Raw genomic sequence first — 20437 nt, 5'->3', positions numbered from 1 at the left:
GATCTAATAGGATCAGGCAGAAGAACAACCCCTGTCCCGGGCCTGCCAGAGATCATCAACCAGCACGACCAATGCCGTCTCCATGCTGTACCCGGGCCTGAAACCCGACTGAAACAGATCCAGATAGGCAGCTTCGTCCAGGTACTGGGGAAGCTGACGTGCTACCACACTCTCAACAACCTTCGCTATGAAGCGAAGGTTGGAGACTGGACGATAGTTGGCTAAAGAGGCTGAACTACTTTTCAGAAGACAACATTTCACTCTACTTTGGTTTAACCGACCTTCATATTTCTCATGAACATATTGTTCTATAGTTGTATTCTTATGTAGATAAAAAACGCTTATTGAAAATACGAATTGTTTATAAATGCACACAAAGCCTTATTTTTTCCCCAAAAATAGGAGTTGGGTGGGGGGAAGTAACTTCAAGCTACATGCTGTATGATGACATGACTGGAAAAAAGGGCAAAAGTATGTTTGGGAAATGTAATGTAATGTACATAGTCCTTGAGTTATGATATTCATTTAACAACGGATCAAGATTATGACAGTGCTAAAAAAGTGACTTACAATCTGTCCTAGAAGTTATGACCATCATACCAGACCATGATCATTTGATTGTGATTTAGGCATTTGGCAGCTGGTTTGCATTTACAACAGTTGCAATAGCTGCAGACACATGAACATGATTTGCTGCTTTTCCAACTGGCTTCTGACAAGCAAAATCAGTAGAGAAACACAGATTCACTAATGGCCATGCTTTTCATGACTATGGTAAAAAATAGTTGTAAAATTGGGTTTGATTACCTGATGAATCACTTAAGATCACATTGCATAATGACCAGAATTCCTGTCCCAATTGTTATCTTAAATCAAGGGCTGCCTACATTCCTTTCAAAGGTTTGTTAGAATATAAATAGTTGAAATTTCACTTTCTGTGAATGCTCTATCTTCTGAGATTGGATTCAACTAGAGCTTTACAGGAAGTGAATAGTTAATTTTGCCTTGATTAAACTTATTTCTTGGGAAAATATTCTAATATTAATAATTAAAAATCACTCTTATCTCTATTTCAGATAATTAATTAGACTCTGGGGAGAAGTGTTCATAAATATTCATATTCTAGCTCATTATGCATGAAAGGTTATGTTACAACTTTCAGTATTTGATTTGAGCACTCCTATATAGGGCCTAACTGATTTGCTGTGGTTACAGAATCAGTTTTAACTTGTAGAGAATATACAATTGAGCAAGCACTATAACATAATTATTTGGTTTATTTTAATTTTTAGAAGGGCCTCTTTATATGGTTTATATATCAACATAACAGTTGTAGCAATGATTTGATGAACATATTGCTGCATTTTGTTTATGTCTGTTATGTATGAAATTATATTGAAAAATGATTGAAGTATTTGTTTTCCCAGGACTTTGGATAGGGCAATTAAGTTTAGTTTTTTTTTACTGCTACTATGTTAATGAGTTTTGGCTTTTTCTAGATAAGTTTCTTCTTTCTTAATTGTAAGTCTCTCTGAGTCACTAAGAAATAGGGCAGCCTCAAAATTAAATTAATTAATTAAATAATAGCCTGCTATTTTACATGCATATATTTTCTACATGCATATATTTTCTCGATTTCTTTTCTTACAAGAATATTGTGAAATAGGTTGAGTTGTAAGAAAATGACTGGTCTAAGATCACCCAGTTAGCTTCCTTGACAAGTTCGTGGACTTAGTTCTGGGTCCTAGTCCAGTACCTTTACATTTATGTTATGCTCAATTTAACATTTGTAATGGTTTTCTTCAATATTCTTATGCTGTATTTTTTAGGTGTAGCATAAGCATTTCTTGTACAACATGAGCAACAGTCATCCACTCCGACCTTACACAGCAGTAGGTGAAATAGACCACGTTCACATTCTGTCCGATCATGTTGGTGTTCTGATGAATGGGGAGGAATACAGTGATGTTACCTTTATAGTGGAAAAGAAACGTTTTCCTGCACACCGAGTGATTTTGGCTGCGAGGTGTCAGTATTTCAGGTGAAGTATAGTGTCCTATCAGATATACTTTGAATTTCTGGGTAAGCAAGGTGAAATAAAAAGCCATTAAGAAATAACCTGATACTATCTGTCCAACAATGCCTATTTTTAAACGTAAAAAATAACGGTACATTGCTCTGTTATATTTGACTTTCATTACATTCGTATCTCAAACTAACAGGCTACATTTAATGAGGATTGAAATTCAAAATTCTTTCTAGCAAAAATGGCTTTAACAAAACAGGAATTAATGCTGTGAAGCAGATTACGAAATTTCCTATGTTACCTATTTGTTACAACTCTTTGAAATGCAAGAATTTGTCTGAAACGGTATAGGGTTTCCTCCCTAGGCAGGGGGTTGGACTAGAAGACCTCCAAGGTCCCTTCCAACTCTACTATTGTATTGTATTGTATTGAATTCCATAAAATTAGTTTCTGGTTGAGATCTGGTATTAAAAACTGAAGAGGAAGGCAGTTTGGTATTAATGTTCCTTTTCCCTTTAATTCTGTTATTTTTCTTATTATTTAGAGTATTGTTTTCTTTTTAAGTATATAGTTTATTATGGATCAATTTATTTTTTCTTGCAGCTTGTATAACTTTCTATAATACCTACTATGTTGACTACTATGTAATATGTTTGAAGAAAATATAATAGTAATGATTTCAGAATTTGTAAAAATGACTCCCAAATCAATCCCCAAATCTAGAGCAAATGGATTATTTGTGATGGGTAATTTAATCCATTTCCAAGGAATTTAATTTCCCTCAACCTCCCAGAATACTCCATATTTTATTTGGGAAACTCCTCCAAACCTTTGAATAACTATTCCTCAAAGGCTATAGACCTTCAGAGGAAGGAGGGAACAGAGAAGACAAATACTGAGACGTTCCTTTCACTAGTATAGTGTTCGGTATTTCTGTGTCTCTTGTTTTTAATGCAAAACCTGCTGCATGTAGTCTCTGTATGTTAAAGAAATATATAGTTGTGTCCAGGAATCAATTGCAAATGTTTTTAACTGCTTGATGCAAGCTGTCATTAGTTTCAATATTTGTCTTAAGAACTAAGTGTGATGATTTTACAGTGATAAAAATATCACTTGGGGTGGAAATTTTGGAATTTGTGTTATTTCATTCTTTTTGTTTTAGAGCTTGCATGATTTTATCAAATGCAAATTTTCCTTACTTTTCCTTTTTCTCTGCATTTGAACAGAGCGTTGTTATACGGTGGAATGCGTGAATCTCAGCCTGAAGCAGAAATTCCTCTCCATGATACCACCGCAGAAGCCTTTACAATGTTATTGAAATATATTTATACAGGTCGTGCCACATTAAGAGATGAGAAAGAAGAAGTCTTATTAGATTTTTTGAGTTTAGCACATAAATATGGGTTTCCAGAACTGGAGGATTCCACCTCTGAATACCTTTGCACCATTCTTAACATTCAAAATGTTTGCATGACCTATGACGTTGCTAATCTCTACTCACTACCTAAATTGACATGTATGTGCTTCATATTTATGGACAGAAATGCTCAAGAGGTACTCTCCAGTGAAGGCTTTCTGTCTCTTTCTAAGGTATGTCAACTATTTAGGTTTTTTTTAAAGTTACTTTTTTAATACATATTTGGAAATATTGTTGAAATGGTTGAAATAGAATTGAAAACTATTATCCAGATGTTTATCATTTAGTGGACCAGATGGTATTCAACAATGATTGTGCTTTCCTTTCCTGCATAAACCCTTTCAATAATCCATCATTCCAGGAATGTGCTCTACCTGAATAATCATTGTTCCATTTTTCAATCACAATTATTCCTCAGTGCTTAATCTTTCCTTCTCTGAAATGTGTTGAAATTAGGAAGATGCTTCTTGAAAAGGCTTATGTTCAGGAGGTTAATGTTTCTGCACTTGGATGCAATTCTGCAATAGTTAATTAAAAGTATCAATATGTAATTAGAATCTTCCCCAATCCAGGAGGATTCTGGGTAGAGTAAAACAAAAACAATAATAGAAACAAAACAAAAAAGAACCCACATTGTAATAAAAAGCATCTTCACAAAACAAAAATAGGTTTCAGTAATGGACCAGGTGAACAGTTTTGTTCCAAGTTAATTTGATTTATTAATTTTATTAATAGGATTGTATTGAACTACATGATATATATCATAGAAATGAATAATTCCTCTAGCTTCAGATACCTGAATTGTTAGTAAGGAACTGCTACTAATATTGCTTTTATGTAGGAAGGGTAAAGTTTTTATGCGGATATGTGGGATCTTGGTATTATAAGCAAATGTTTATTGCCAACAGAATTTATTAGCTCACAATGAAGAGCTTGTACTGTAGAATTCAGATAGTATAGTTTTACTTGGAGCTGACTGAGCAATCTTATATTACTGCCATTTCTTTTTTATTTTTTAGCCAGCACTTCTCAGTATTGTACTGAGGGATTCATTTGCAGCTCCTGAGAAGGACATTTTTCAAGCATTGATGAACTGGTGTAAACACAATCCTAAGGAAAGTCATGCTGAAATCATGAAGGCAGTGCGCTTGCCATTGATGAGTTTGACAGAGCTTTTAAATGTTGTAAGACCTTCGGGATTGCTATCTCCTGATGCTATTTTGGATGCCATTAAAGTTCGATCTGAAAGCCGGGACATGGATCTCAACTATAGGGGCATGTTAAGTAAGTATTTTGATACTTACAAAGGAAGGTTTTATACTTTCCTTTTTATTACTTTTAATTTATTTTTTTAAAATAAAAATATTTTAATTAAAAATGTTGTTAGCCAACTCTTGCTGCTAAACAACTTTTAACTAGCAGAAATATTTTGCCGTTGATAACTGATTGTATATCCTAATTATATTACCTGATCCTAATTCATCTAATCCTCAGTAAACGAGTGAAATAGCAAAACCTTTTTCTTTGTGTTTTGGTATTTAAAGGTTGAGTCAGTGAAAAATTATTCTTGTAATTAATCCTATTCTTAAGGGTTGGGAGTGCTTCTGCTTTGCGTATATGTCACAGGAATTAGGAGAATGTTTTGTGAACTAGGTTTGTTTTCTTTTTATGATATAACTTCAGGAAGTTGTCTTAAGGTCACAAGGAAATGGGTGTGGAGGGAAATATTAGTTCTTTGACTGATATTTATGGAGTTTTGAGATATAGCGATCATTTTTCTGAATGAATGGAATTCATGTTGAATATTTCTTAATTCTAAATGTCATTAAATTAAATGCGGTAGCTCTAAATTTTTATGATTGGGTTTTTTTCTGTTTCCATACTCCATGTTCCTTTATTGGAATAGTATTTTTATAAAGAGGCTGTTTTTATTCACAAGGTAATTTCTAATTATCGATCAAATTTGATTGATTTCTTGGAAATTTGCATTATATAATTATTCAACATATTAAAGATTCTTAACATGATCAAAATTATTATTATTAAATGTATTTGCACCTATCTTACCATGGAGCTACTCTACAACAATAAAAAACCAAGGAAATAAAAAGAAAGTTTAAACAAAGTGAAAATAAAATAATAGAACAATAAAATAAACAATGAAAAAGTAAAAGACAATACATCAGTACGACTAGTAAAAAAGATGAGCAAGTGAGGAGCAGAGAGCAAGCAATAGAACAGGTTTATATACTGTTTTACAGTACTTTACAGCCCTCTCTAAGCAATTTATAGAGTCAGCATATTGCCCCCAACAGTCTCAGTTCTCATTTTATCAACCTTGGAAGGATGAGTCAACCTTGAGCTGCTTAGAATTGAACTCCTGGAGTGAGCAGTGAGTTAGCCTGCAATACTGCATTCTAACCACTGTGCCACTATGGCAAGGGAGAGAAGGTGGCATCTGCTGTCAATCTAGCAGGCACCTTCACAGTCAAATTCCTCCACTGTGTCCCCTAGGCCAACTTGCAGAGCCAAGTCTTAATCTTATTGCTTTCTTGATTAGTATCTTATTGTTTTCTTGATTAGCACTTATTGAACTTTTTTCATTGTTCTGACAAAAGTCACAGGGAAGAGGTAGAGTATCATATCAATCAATTGGAAATTTGCTAGAAAGAAAAATGTACTTTTCATTGCTGTTCTTTCCAGTTCCAGGTGAGAACATTGCTACTATGAAATATGGAGCCCAAGTGGTTAAAGGGGAATTGAAATCAGCCTTATTAGATGGAGACACACAGAACTATGATCTAGACCATGGATTTTCCCGACATCCTATCGATGATGACTGCCGTTCTGGTATTGAAATTAAATTGGGTCAGCCATCAATAATCAATCACATACGAATACTATTATGGGATCGAGATAGCAGGTATGTTCTAAGTCTTTTTGTTTTTCATTCTTGGCCTTAAAAAAATGATATGAGCTTGAGAACATGATATTAGCTTGAGAACTTGATCATTTTATTGTCTTCAGACTCTGAGAACTTCAGCTGACACTAAGAAATTCAACTGAAGAAAATTTATCTGAATGGGAGTGATCTCAAGTACATAAAATTATTAAAATGAAATAACATTGTAGAATAATGAAATATAAAGAAGTAAAAATAAATGGAAATATTCAGTTATTTTAAAAAATGATATTAATATTTTGTTACACAGGTTCTAGAAGTTGATTGAAACATTCTACTTTTAAGAGTAGAAAGAGTTTCTACTTTGATTATGTTGGTCTTTAACCATAATAAAGATTGGATTTGAGAGTCCTTTAAATGCCTAATTTCACTGCTGCTTTTATAGAAATACTGTTTTAAATATTTTTATTACTACCGTGTTTCCCCGAAAATACGACCTGTCCTGAAACTAAAGCCTTGCTACATATTTCGGGTGGGCAAAAATATTAGCCCTCCCCGAAAATAAGCTCCCTGGACAACCCCCCTTCTGGCCAGGTAGAGCACTGCTCGCCGACCTAGCGGTATCCCGAAGGCACCAAGCCATGGGAACGAGATGGGGGGCAAAGGCACTCGCATTGTTTGGTGCTTTCGGAGTACCGCTAGGTCGGTCAGCGGCGTTGTGCCCAGCTGAAGAGGGGGGGTTGCCGGGTGGCTACTCCCTTGCGACCGGGCTCCCGAAGAGCCAGGCACAGTCTCAGGGTCGAATGGCTGTGTTGCACTGTTGCAGCAGCAACACAGCAGCCATTAGGTGACCACGCTCGCGAGCAGCCGCCTGGCAACTCCCCTTTCCAGCCGGGTACAGCGCCGCTGACTGACCTAGCGGTACCCAGAAGGCACCAAGCAACCCGAGCGCTTGTTTGCAGCCCTCTGGCTCCCACGGCTTGGCGCCTTCGGAATGCCCCTAGGTGAGTGAATGGGGCTCTGCATGGCTGGAGAGGGGGGTTGCGCGAGCAACTTTTCCGCTTTCTGCTCGCGCGACTCGCAGGCTCACGATGCCCTTGGCTAACTCTACAGTACCTGCAGAGCCAGGGCATCTTCGCTGTTGGCGTTGCCCGTTGCTTGGGGGGGGGGGGTTTGGCTTTCAAAGCACAGAGGACAGATGCTGCTCTGGGAGTACGCTCTATGGTTGTGGGCTGCAGAGCGTACAACGATAGAGCCTACTCCCAGAGGAGCATCCGTACTCCGTTGTGGCTTCCAAAGCACGGAGGTAGGATACCGCTCTGGGAGTACGCTCTATCGTTGTACGCTACCATAGAGCGTACTTCCAGAGCGGCATCCGTCCTCCATGCTTTGAAAACTGAAAAAAAAAAAAAACAAGCGGCGGGCGGCGCCAGCAGCGGAGATGCCCTGGCTCTGCAGGTACTGTAGCTGCTCGTGCAACTCCCCTCTCCAGCCATGCAGAGCCCCATTCACTCACCTAGGGGCATTCCGAAGGTGCAGAGCGCGGGAGGCGGAGGGTGGTGAACAGGCGCTCGCGTTGCTTGGTGCCTTCCGGGTACCGCTAGGTTGATCAGCGGCACTGTGCCCAGCTGGAAAGGGGGGTTGCCAGGTGGCTGCTCGCGAGCGTGATCATCTCATTGCTGCTGCCTTGCTGCTGCGACAGCGCAACACAGCCATTCGACCCTGAGGCTGTGCCGGCTCTTCGGGAGCCCGGCCGCAAGGGAACAGCCTCCCAGCAACCCAAAAACAATAAGCCCTTCCCTTTAATAAGCTCAAGGCCATATTTCGTGGGTCAAAAAAAATATAAGACCCTGTCGTATTTTTGGAGAAACACGGTACTTTAATAATTCCCTATTTTGTTTTATGAACACCAGTTTGGTATAGTGGTTAAGGTAACACATTAAAAACAGGACGACTGTGAGTTCTAGTTCCAATTTAGGCACAAAGCCAGCTGGATGAGCTTTCTCTCTCAGCCCTAGGAAGAGACAGTGGTCAACCACTTCTGAAAAATATTGTGAAAAAACTTGCAGGGACTACTCAGGATAGTCACCACAAGTTAATACTGCCTTAAAAGGGTACCGAGTTTGGGAGGAGGGGAGGTGTTATACTTGTAGTTTTGTGTGTCTTCTGAACTGTTTATAGAAGACAGGTAGTACATACATGTTTTAAGCAGATACGGATGTTGATAAAATACAGTAATGTACTGTATTTTTCAGAGTATAAGACACATCTTTTTTCCTCAAAAAAGAGGCTGAAAATCTGGGTGTGTCTTATACATCAAATACAGCATTTTTGCCTCCTGAAGCCCCACCCCCTTCACCAAAATGGCCGTGCATACCCTTATGGGAGGCTTTCAGAGAGCACTTGGGGGCTGGGGAGAGTAGAAATGAGCAAAGAACGGGCCGCTTTTTGCTCCCCAAACCCTAAGCAGCACTCTATAAGCTTCCATAAGGCTATGCGTGCAATTTTTTTGACAAAAATGGGCCTTTTTTGCTTGTTTCCCCTCCCCCCCAGGAGCATTCTGCAAGCCCCCCCCCCAAGGAGGATATTCATGCATTTTAAAAAAAAATACAAGCCGTTTTCGCGAAAAACAGGCCGTTTTTGGGAGGTTTGCAGAGTGCAAAACTCCCCCCCCCCCCTTTGGAAAGCTCTTTAACTGATTGATGAGAATTACATTGATCAAGTGCTGTGCCAGCAGAAACAAAGATTTAGGTGCTGCAGATTGTCAGCAATTTCCTTCTCTAGCACATGGATAAATACACCTGGAAACATCTACCTACCTACCTACTCTCTATCTCTTCCCCTACCTACCTATTGTATTTCTCTCTCTCTCTCTCTCTCTCTCTCTCTCTCTCTCTTTCTGTCTTTCTTTCTCTCCCTCCCTCTCCCTCTCTACCTACCTACCTACCTACCTACTCTCTCTCTCCCTATCTATCTATTGTATTTCTCTCCCCCCTCTATCTACCTACATACCTACCTACTCTCTCTCTCCCTACCTATCTACTGTATGTCTCTCTCTCTATCCCTCTACCTACTAACCTACCTTCTCTCTCTCTCTCCCTACCTATCTGCTGTATTTATCTCCCTCTCTCTATTTTTCTCTATCCCTCTACCTACCAACCTACCTACTCTCTCTCTCCCTATCTATCTACTGTATTTCTCTCTCTATTTCTCTCTCTCTATCCCTCTACCTACCAACCTACCTACTCTCTCTCTCTCTCCCTATCTATCTACTGTATTTCTATCTCTCTCTCTATTTCTCTCTCTCTATCCCTACCTAACTACTGTGTTTCTCTCTCTTTCTCTCCCTCTCTATCCCTCTATCTATCTACCTACTTTTTTTTAAATTTGCCTCTTCAAAACCTTGGTGCGTCTTATACTCCGGTGCATCTTATACTCCAAAAAATATGGTATTTGATCATGTGAGTAAGAGTAAACATTGTAGTAGAAGATAAACGCCAAATAAAAAATATGGAAAAATGGGTTATAACATATCCACATATTCAAGCTGTTTAATGATGTCTATGAGTTACAAAATATTTTCAAGTTCCTATTGATTTTTTTATGTAAAACTTCTCTGGTTAAGTTTAAATTTTAAAAACTAAAAACACAGAGAATACTTTCTTTTATATCTTAAGTGTGCTAAACATTTGCATTTACCTGAAAGTGAGGTTGATTTGTTATATACTTAACTATTTTGTCTCATAAACTTCATGGGTTCATCAAATTGTTCATCCCCTGCATTCTCAGAACTGTTGAATATATTTTGGATCTTTGTAAGGAATCACAGAGACAGAAGGAAGCAAGATTAGCTCATTTGGCCTAAATATAGATTTTTTTTGGTCTAACATTAAATGTAACATAGTGATACCCAGAGTGTATAAACCAATGTGTGAAATTTTTAGATAGATAATGGCAATATTTTTAATTTATTTGATCTTTAAAGGTCGTACTCCTATTATATTGAAGTATCCATGGATGAACTAGACTGGATTCGTGTAATTGATCATTCAAAATATCTATGTCGATCTTGGCAGAAACTGTATTTTCCTGCCCGTGTCTGCAGGTTAGTATGATGTTACTGTTTTGATTCCATAGTATTTTAATATTGAAATAAATTGTTTTACTTTAATTGATTAGAATTAGATACAATGGTTAGTTCAGTACGTATTAGAACAAACCAAACTAACATTTGAGTAGATATATTGAAATAATTTTAACTAAGTGGTTCAAGTTGCTGATATCCTGAAATGTTAAAAAAAGTAGCTTTTAGAAACATATTATAAAATATGGTAACTAATTGTTGCATTTAGTATCTTATAAATTAAATATTATAATGAAATAAAAAATCACCAGTATGTAGTACAGTAGTTTAAAAGCAGAAATTTTTCTCCTCAATTTTCTCCTTAATTTTCAGTCTTTGAAGAGATAGATGATGATGATAGATAGATAGATAGATAGATAGATAGATAGATAGATAGATGTTAGATTGATTTCAGTTCCATATGGATTAACAAGATTGTGTAATGACATCATTATGAAAATACCACCAGTTGTGTACTGATATTGTACAATCACTGTAGATAATATACCACTGCAAGTAATAACATTCCGTGATTAAATAATAATATACACACCCATCCCTTTTAAACACATTCCAGTTAATCCACAAAAATGCTGTTTCACTACATATTGTTTTACATTTTACTACTTAAGGAACAGAAGGAGAAAGTAATGGAGAAAAATCCTGAAATGTTATGAATGGGGTTAGTGAATACTCATAGCAACAACATGATTTATGTGTCAGGTATAAATGTGGGAGCTGTGGTGGGAAAAGAGAGTTGAACTGTGTATTTCTTTTTCTTTTTTTCTTTTAAAATAATTTTTATTTGTTTTTGAACAAGGATAAACAAACATAAAAAAAAATCTTCCATTGCAAATTGTAGAAAGTGTGTCAGTTGGTTGCAGTATTTCCATGCATCTCTTCCATAGTCATCACCTGCTTTTCATATCAAATCACATATTTAAAATTTACCTATATTCATGTATATCACAATTATTATATTTCAACCTTAATTTGACTATAATTGTTTTTACATCCTTTTATATATAATATTCAAAATCTAGAATAGGATATTCTATAACATATTCTAGATAAAGCTTTTAAACCTCCTCTTATAATCTCCATGTGTTGTTTATAAAAAATTTCATATTATCAAACATATATATGTATTGTTATCATTATTAATCATTATTTAACTATAGCTATTGCCGCTTTATTTTATACATACTACTAGTAAACTAAATTTAGCTTAATTTTTATTATACATTTTCATTGCATCAACCTGTATCTTTCCAGTAATAGTATGGTCTTATATCTCTTGCCATTTGTAGCATTAATGTTCTAGTTACTTTCTTAATAAATCTTGTATAAACTTCTCTTGGCAACATGTTGTTCCTTTCGTATCTCATAAAAGCTTGAAACCCAACATCTGTTCTTTCCATCAGCTTATCTTTGGTTATCGCTAGTGCTTCTGTCAAGTTTTCTCTCCTTATCTCCGTCAATTTTTCTCTCTTTTCTTCTTTGAACTCTGTATTTCTTGATCTGAACTTGGAATATAATTGTTCATATTTCTTGTGGCACTTGATATTTAAAATATGGGGAAAGGATAGGAAAAAATGAATGGGTCTAACTGAATAAAAGATGTTAATCAAAAAGAACAATCTTTGGACCTGAATAATCATGTGTGTATTTCTAGTGATATCCATATATTGGGAATAATGGGAAGATGGCAAAAATACATATTTTCACAGTCTCGCTTTCAAATGCAGTTTGGGAAGTTGGAAGAGAATAGGCCACAGCTTTATCACAAAGGAGATGGGGGATTATTTCATGGGGAAATGCCCTTCCCCAAATCCACATATCGATATACTTTTTATTTATCCAAGGGCCTTTCATTTAATCCATAGCCGCTGCTTTGGAATAGATGAAGATATAAATTACCCAAGGCAATAAGAAAATTACAATCTAAGAAAATTATTTGGCGGAACAACAGGACAGGCTACGTTGCCAACTTCAAAAGCTGCTACAAAGCCTTATGGTGTCAAAGATGAATGCATTAATTATTTCTGTAAACAGGAAGAAAATCTGTTAAACTCAAACTCTACATGAGCCTTTTATAACTTGGTTAACTCTAAACTTAAAGACTCACAACTGATTCCACCTTTAAACGGGCAAAATGGGGGTGATTGTAATGACAATGTTAGTCAGGCCAATCTTTTCAATACATTTTAGTTCAGTTTTTGTAGATAGCAATGGTTGCAGTCCCTCATTCGCAAGTCAAACCACAAATAGTTGTAGAAAATTGCTGAATATTAAAATTACAATAGATAATGTTGAACTAGCATTATGTAATTTAAAGCCATCACTAACCACAGGTCCAGGTGGATTATGTGCTACTGTCTTAGCTGGATCTTTCTGTACAATTTTTGAAGTAACGTTTCGAACTATTTCTCTGCCTAATCTACGGTCATCAGCTATAGTTATACCAATCTTTAAAAAGGGTGACCCTAGTTCAGTTGAAAATTATAGACCAATTTCTTTGTTTTGTGTTACATGCAAAGTTATGGAATCAATCATAAACCAATCCATTGTTCACCACTTAGAGACAAAGAACGTGCTATCTGGCAAACAGTTTGGTTTTCGGAAAAAACTGTCCTGTAATTTACAACTTTTGCACTGTCAAAATATCTGGACTACATGTCTTGATCAAGGTAAAGCTGTAGATGCAATTTACATAGATTTTTCTAAGGCTTTTGATACAGTAATACATGATAAACTGCTGTTGAATTTAAATTCTTATGGCATTTCTGGACCTTTGCACAAGTGGATCGCTGTTTTCTTGTAATAGGCTGCAGAAATAAGGAACTCACTGTCTAGTTCTGCATCAGTTAACAGTGGTGTTCCGCAAGGCAGCGTTTTAGGTCCCACACTTTTCTTGTGCTATATCAACGATTTATGTGATCAACTTAAAAGCAATTGTGTCCTTTTTGCCAATGATGTAAAATTATTTAATACTACGGATAATTCTGTTGTTTTGCAAGGTGATCTTGACTATGTGTCTGAATAGTCATCCATTTGGCAACTTCACATTTCGATTAATAAATACTCTGTTTTACATATTAGTAAATGTAATCAGAATGTCAAGTATAAGCTAGGTGGCATTGAACTAGCTGATGACCCTCACTTTGTCAAGGACCTAGGTGTACTTATCTCTGACTATCTATGCTCCAAAGTTCACTGTAATAGCGTTGCTAAAAAAAATCACTAAGAGTTGTAAACTTAATTCTACGAAGCTTCTTTTCTGGAAACATTGTATTGCTAACTAGAGCTTATAAAACTTATGCTAGACCAATCTTAAGAGTACTGTTCAACTGTTTGGAATCTCTACCATGTATCTGACATTAGTACAATTGAGCAGGTTCAGAAGTATTTTACGAGAAAAGTTTTGCACTCTTCTGTACATAATAGAATTCCCTATGCTACTAGGCTTGAAATTCTTGGTTTGGATAATTTGGAACTGCGTCGCTTGCAGTCAGACTTAGGTACTGCATACAAAATTGTACGTAGTAATGTTTTACCTGTAAATGATTTTTTCTGTTCTAATTGCAATAATACACCTGCAAACAACCTCTTTAAACTCAATATAAATTGATATAAACTTGAATGTAAAAAAATACAATTTGTGTAATAGAGTTGTCAAAGTCTGGAATGCTCAACCTTATTCAGTTGTCTCAACTACAAATTTTCACAGTTTTAGTCACAAATTGACCTCCGTGGACCTCACTTTATACTTAAGAGGTCCGTAGAGGGGGTGTGCATAAGCACACTAACATGCCTACCGTCCATGTCACTGTATTGTGTTTTTGTTTTTGACACATAATAATAATAATAATAATAAATCTTATGATAGAAACTATGCAAAAGGATGTTACATAGTTTAGAAGGATAAAGGATAATGGACATATAGAATAGAAAAAAAATTAAGATATTTATGTTCATTTATATCTGTTCTCTCTTTTAAATATGACAGAACTATATTTGATATTGGGAAAGTATTATTTTTGTAGCATTGGAAATACTGATTGTTAAACAACATCAAATAACTGTAATCAAATGGACTATGAACTCATACATATTATTTAGCTAGAAAATTATAACACTATTAAGAGGCTAATGATGTAGGTCAGTAAAAATATTCATTGAAACAGATAAAAATAGATTTATTTGTTGCACCTCAGTCTGCTGGATGGAATGCACTTGTTTGCTTGAAGTCCATGATGCTAGGTGAGAAGTTAATACAAGGTTGCATTAAATTCTCACTAAATATGACATCTTAATTTATATGTAAATATGAGTCATATATACTAAGAGACATTTAGATAAAAGTAATCTTTGTACAGTTTTCCCGAGGGTATCATAATTAGTTCAATTTCATAGTGTCTTGGAAACAACAAAAAACTATTGCTTGTCCTTGATTTCATTTAAGTTTCTTTGCTTTAGGGATATGCTTTGTGTTCTTAGTACTTTTTCTTTTCTTAACTTCTTGACTGAGTTTCCAATAATAAAATATCATTGTGATGCTAAAGAAATTCTACAAGATATTGTTTCATGTAGTAAACAAATCGATAATTTATTACTTTTTAAATGAGCTCTAGAATATTTACAATAAACACAAACTGATTTAATCTGCCCCATAAATCATTTGCTGCATTATTTGTACGTATATATTTTTAACAGTGCAAAATTGATTTTTAGTAGCATTTTGAGAAATCCAAATTAGTTTTCTAAGCTATTAATTCTGTTGTTATACTGTATGCGGCATGTATTTTAGCAGAGGCTTGCAATAGACCAAGCTATTTGCTTATACATGTGTTATGTATGCTTGTCATTTGCTAATAGTCATTGTATTGGGGTTTTTTTTCTCCAAGTGCCAATGCACATCAAACTTATAGAAGGGACTACTATACTGTGCTCTAGTATTCTTTGATAAAAATGAAATTCAATCTCCAGATATTCTGCTTGTGTAAATGAAAATATGAGATTTAATAAATTATATCTTACTTATATGGAAGAATCAGAATTTAAGATTGAATTTAACCTTACTCTCCCTTCTACATGCGTATAAAACGGAGGTTAGACAGAAACAATAGTTCAAACTATTATAATAGTCCCCATAAATCTGTGCAGTTTCAAAGCTAACTTATTGGGCGAAAATTTTTCTTACGCAGCACTTAGCACTCATTTGTGGAGCAACAGCAGGAACTATTTTTCTTGGGGTTTTAGTTTATGGATTTCTTTCAGCATGAATCATAAGAGGTTATTATAGGCAACTTTGTTTTGTTTGTAGAAATTACTTATGCAGAAGAAACTGGGCAAGTACAGGATTTATTCTTAAGGATTCACTAAAACATTCTCATTTGTGTTGTTTTAAATGGAATGTTAGAATTAGATAATTAATTGGACCATTTTTGTATTTAAAATAGCAAAGTTTCATTTTTTTTAAAAAATCTCCATTTTACAGGATAACTTTGATGATTGTATTCAAAATTCAAAATGCTTGGGAGCTTATGATTGTTTCTTAAATTGAGATGCATGAAGTTAGCAGTGTAGTTGATAAACAGTGGTTATAGCTTAATGTGATGTATGAACCCTGACATAATTTGGGCTTCATGTACTTCCTTCCAAATTTTATTATTATGATTAAATGCTATAGTTTTTTAAAAAAAAACACTTGTCTTTTCTGTTTATCTTATAGCAAAAAAATGAAACCAGCAGAATTTTACCTGTCATTCATAAAACAGTAAATCAATCTCGTAGCCAAATAGAACAATAATTTTCTTTTCAGAATTGGGAGGGACAGGAAAAACTGCTGCACATCTAAATGTAAAATAGCTGTAATAATAGTATCAATGGTAATACTATTTTTTTCTCTTTGTAAAATGAGATAAGTTGCTTGCATAGAAAAGCCAAGTTTATTTAGATGCTAGAGAAATCTCAGTGTGCTAAAATTCATGTGTTAATTATTTATATTATGGGTGTCAAACTTACTGCATCACATTGCAGTCATATGATGTTTCATGACATTTTTCCCATTCATGGAGCTGGAGTGGGCGTGGCCTGTACGTGACACATCCAGCCTGCTGGCTGCCAGTTTGGCACCCCTGATTTTTATCCTTCTGGATAGGTTTTTAAAATTAATTGTTAGGCTTAGAGAATAAGGGTTAAATTAGTGATCAATATCCACCTTCAATATGACAATAAGGAAAATAAGCAAATTTGGACAAACTTCCTTCTCTAATCCACTTCCTTAGGTTTGATTATCAATTTATTAGTTATGCTTCTTAAATGGTAAATCAGCGAGGTCTCTCTTTTGTTTCTGAATTATGTCTTTTTATGGTTTCATCTGTCCTACACAATGACAAGAAATTCAATTCAGTAGATAGCAAATTGGCATGTAGCCACATGGTGTCACTAAAATATAATTCAATCATCCAATGTTTTCTTTGCTATTTTGGAGGATATGCCTAATAAATTTACAAGACTCTATTATTGTTGTTGTTTTATTTTTATCCACCTTTTTTTTCCTCTCTCTCTTCCCTCCTCCTCATCAAATATATCTAGTAGTCCTTCCCATTTCACCACAATAACAGCCCTATTAAGTGTTTTGGGCTGTGTCAACCCTTCCAGATAAACCAGATAGGAAACTCAGTTATATGAATTAATTGTCAGAATAACAGAGTTGGGAGGGACCTTGGAGGTCTTCTAGTCCAACCGCCTACTTAGATAGGAGATCCTATACAATTTTAAACAAATGTTGGTGGTGGTAACGGGGGTTGCCACAAAGAAGAGGGAGTCAAACTATTTTCCAAGGCACCTGAGGGAGAACAAGAAGCAATGGGTGGAAACTAATCAAGGAGAGAAGCAACTTAGAACTGAGGAGAAATTTCCTGACAGTTAGAACAATTAATCAGTGGAACAGCTTGCCTCCAGAAGTTGTGAATACCCAACACTGGAAGTCTTAAACAAAATGTTGGATAGCCATTTGTCTGAAACGGTATAGGGTTTCCTGCCTAGGCAGGGGGGTTGTACTAGAAGACCTCCAAGGTCCCCTACAACTCTGCTGTTGTATTGTATCTTTATGGTGGTATCCTTTATTGTAAGGCTACAGTAACAGAATCTTGAAAGTCTGAAAATAGAAACTTCTGCTGCCACTTTTAATTCCCCAATTAATTAGGGCAGATCCTTCCTAAATCTCTTCCTCTAATTGTTAATCCATTGGGGGCTACTCCTTTTTTTGTTTGATTGTTTCCTAGGCAGCATCTCTTCTCCTTGTCCCCCAAGGTCATCCACACTTTTCATTACATCTATTCACTACAAATCACTCAAGCTTTTGGTTAACAACATAGCCAAATAGTACACATACATTCACTTCCCCATCAATCATGAGAAGCATTCCTTATACATTTATTCATAAATACATTAAAGAACCATGGGGAAATCAGATACCTTTGTCTATGTCCTGCTTATTTGAACTACTTACTAAGCATTCAATTCAGGAAGAATCTCTCTTACGCTTTATTTCTGCTATATACTGCTGTTGTGACATTTAGAGACAAAACTTTAACTCCATATTTGTGCAAACATTTCATAATTTAAACCTTTCACTTCATCCTATATTTTGTCGTCTTTAGTAAATGTGCAGCATTTGTGCAAAATTTTTCATATTCAAAAATTCCTCAGTGATTATTTCTTCTCCTCTTCCTCCTCTTCATCATCATCATTCTTTCATCATTCTTTCAACATTCTTAGAGAAATCTGTTAGTTTCCATTCTATTTTTCCATGCATCATTCCTTTATAGACTCTCAAATATTATTTCCAGCATTGTCTTAGACCATTTTTTTAATATAGTATTTCCTCAGTTTTATTTTGAATTCCGTTCTTCCCTTCACTTACTTCCCAAGTATTTTTTTTATTTCCCTTAACATTTTTCTGCATTTTCTTTGCTTAATCTTAACCATTATTGTTCTTTTTTTATCACATTCTTGCCAACTGTCCTTTTTCACCCTACAATATGTTTCATTCTCATTTTTCCAGAATCCATTCTTGTTAATGTATTTTCATCTCATCCACAGTCTTTTTTGCTTCATCATAGTACTAAGCATCCTTTTAGAGGGGTCCTTAGTGGTGTCAGAGAGCTACAAATATTCCCTTTTATTGGTATCCTTTATTAGCATCCTTTTTGAATCACCCATTTAAAACATTCCACATATTTGGCAATTCACAAAAGGAAAGTTTTCCACATCCTTTTTCCTTGTGGCCACTTTCACATTCATTCTTTGAAGAGATTAGTTTTTTCTCTAATACTTTTTCCATATAGATTTACATTTTTTTTTGTTCTGCAGCCATCAACTTTTATTTTTTGCTATTGTTTTATTTCATTTCATTTTTCTGACACGACCCACATTTTACATTGATTGGTTCCACATTAACAGCTTCCTATCATACATCAAAATCTCCCTGCTACAGGTTGTTGATCATGGAGCTTGCAGAACCTTTCTGAAAGAAAGCAGTCACACTTTGATAGATTGTATCAGGAGAAAATAGCTTGATAAGAAGACCAGTTGGGGAGGAAAAGAAAGGGGAGCTCAGATTCTTGGTTTTAAAAAATCTAAGCTCCTACCAAAGTACATTATGTCTAAGAGTTTATAAGGAAAACCATATTGTGCATCAGCGGTGGGTTCCGGATCCGTACCGGTTGGAACAAGCCCTTTGGCGTCCACAGCGTGTGCATGTGTCTTAGCGCCTCTGCGTCGCTCCAGCTACTCACTGGAACGTCTCGCAGGTGGTGTACGCGCTGTGCGGGGAAGCGCCGAAGACTTAAAAGACCGGTAAGGAGCTTGGGTGGGCAGGTGGGCCCTGCGCAGCACCGTACCGGAACGGTATCCAGTACTCCGGGCAGGTTCCGGTATGCCCATACCGAGGCATACCACCTGCAACCCACCACTGTTGTGCATGTAGAAGAAATGGAGTAAAAAATTTGTTCCTCTTCACCATTACAGTGATTGCAATACCCTGGTGGAATGCAGAGAGTTCACAAGCTGTAGGTTTTTGTACTTGTGCTTATGGTACCATGTAACAGCTCTGCTGCTAAAGTTATAGTTGCTGACACTACGATTTCACAGTTTTGTACCTTTTATGTTTCTGAAAATTCAAACCAGCTATAAGTTTCAAGGAGAAAGAGGAGCAATCAGTGATGGCTGCCAATTTTTTCACTACTGGTTTGGGCGCAAACCGGGAGCAACCCACCTCTGGGAGCAATGCCAAAAGGGACAAAAGTACTATTTCCAAGTGCTCTAATGCTGGAATATCTCAGGGGGGTATGTTTAGGATTGAAGCCCATGAAATCTGATTTTTGAGAGGACTAGGAAATCAATGAGATAGCTGAAGCTGTTTCTCTTTGCTATCTCTCCCCACCCCCAGGAAAATACATAAAGAGTATACAGTTCTGCTCCTGAGATTCAGTTATTTGAAAAAGCATCTTGAGATCTATAAGGTAATTAAGAGGTCCTTAAAGTAGAAAGCAAAAAATTATGGAATGAGAAAAATATGTCCAATAAATCTGCCATAGAGCCTGCACCTGCAGAAGTCACCCAGGTATAATCTAATGGTATAGATTAATTTTCCCTGATACTTTTTTTTACAGTAGTCATTAAGTGAATCACCATGGCCATTAAGCAAACATCACAGTTGTTAAGCGAACCCATTCTCTACAGTGGGTGTTTTTTTGCCGGGAGCTGGAAGTAAATATTGGCTTCCAGCAAAAAATAAATGAATAAATTGTGATTTTGGGATGTTGCAAACAGCTGTTAAATGTGGGCTTGTTATCAAGTGCTCAAAATGTGATCATATGACCACAAAGGAGTACAAAAAAAGTCTTTTGGGGGGTTCCATCCTAACTTCAAATGGTCACTAAATGAGGAATTTAGTTG

General features: G+C 35.9%; 1 protein-coding gene across 1 annotated transcript in view; it reads left to right on the top strand.

Annotated features, from left to right (window-relative positions):
* Positions 1-20437, top strand: part of BTBD9 (BTB domain containing 9) — a 145015-nt gene that overhangs the window by 7471 nt on the left and 117107 nt on the right. The window contains exons 2-6 of the mRNA XM_081940840.1: positions 1830-2041; positions 3253-3616; positions 4463-4727; positions 6147-6366; positions 10331-10450. Coding sequence (XP_081796966.1) covers positions 1857-2041; positions 3253-3616; positions 4463-4727; positions 6147-6366; positions 10331-10450 — 1154 coding nt within the window. The 5' untranslated portion in view covers positions 1830-1856. The remainder of the gene's footprint in view (positions 1-1829; positions 2042-3252; positions 3617-4462; positions 4728-6146; positions 6367-10330; positions 10451-20437) is intronic.

The sequence above is a fragment of the Natrix helvetica genome (assembly GCF_964273705.1).
Source record: "Natrix helvetica genome assembly, chromosome: 2".
Taxonomy (NCBI): domain Eukaryota; kingdom Metazoa; phylum Chordata; class Lepidosauria; order Squamata; family Natricidae; genus Natrix; species Natrix helvetica.
The sequence above is the reverse complement of the archived record's forward strand: the minus strand, read 5'-3'. Positions and strand labels throughout refer to the sequence as shown.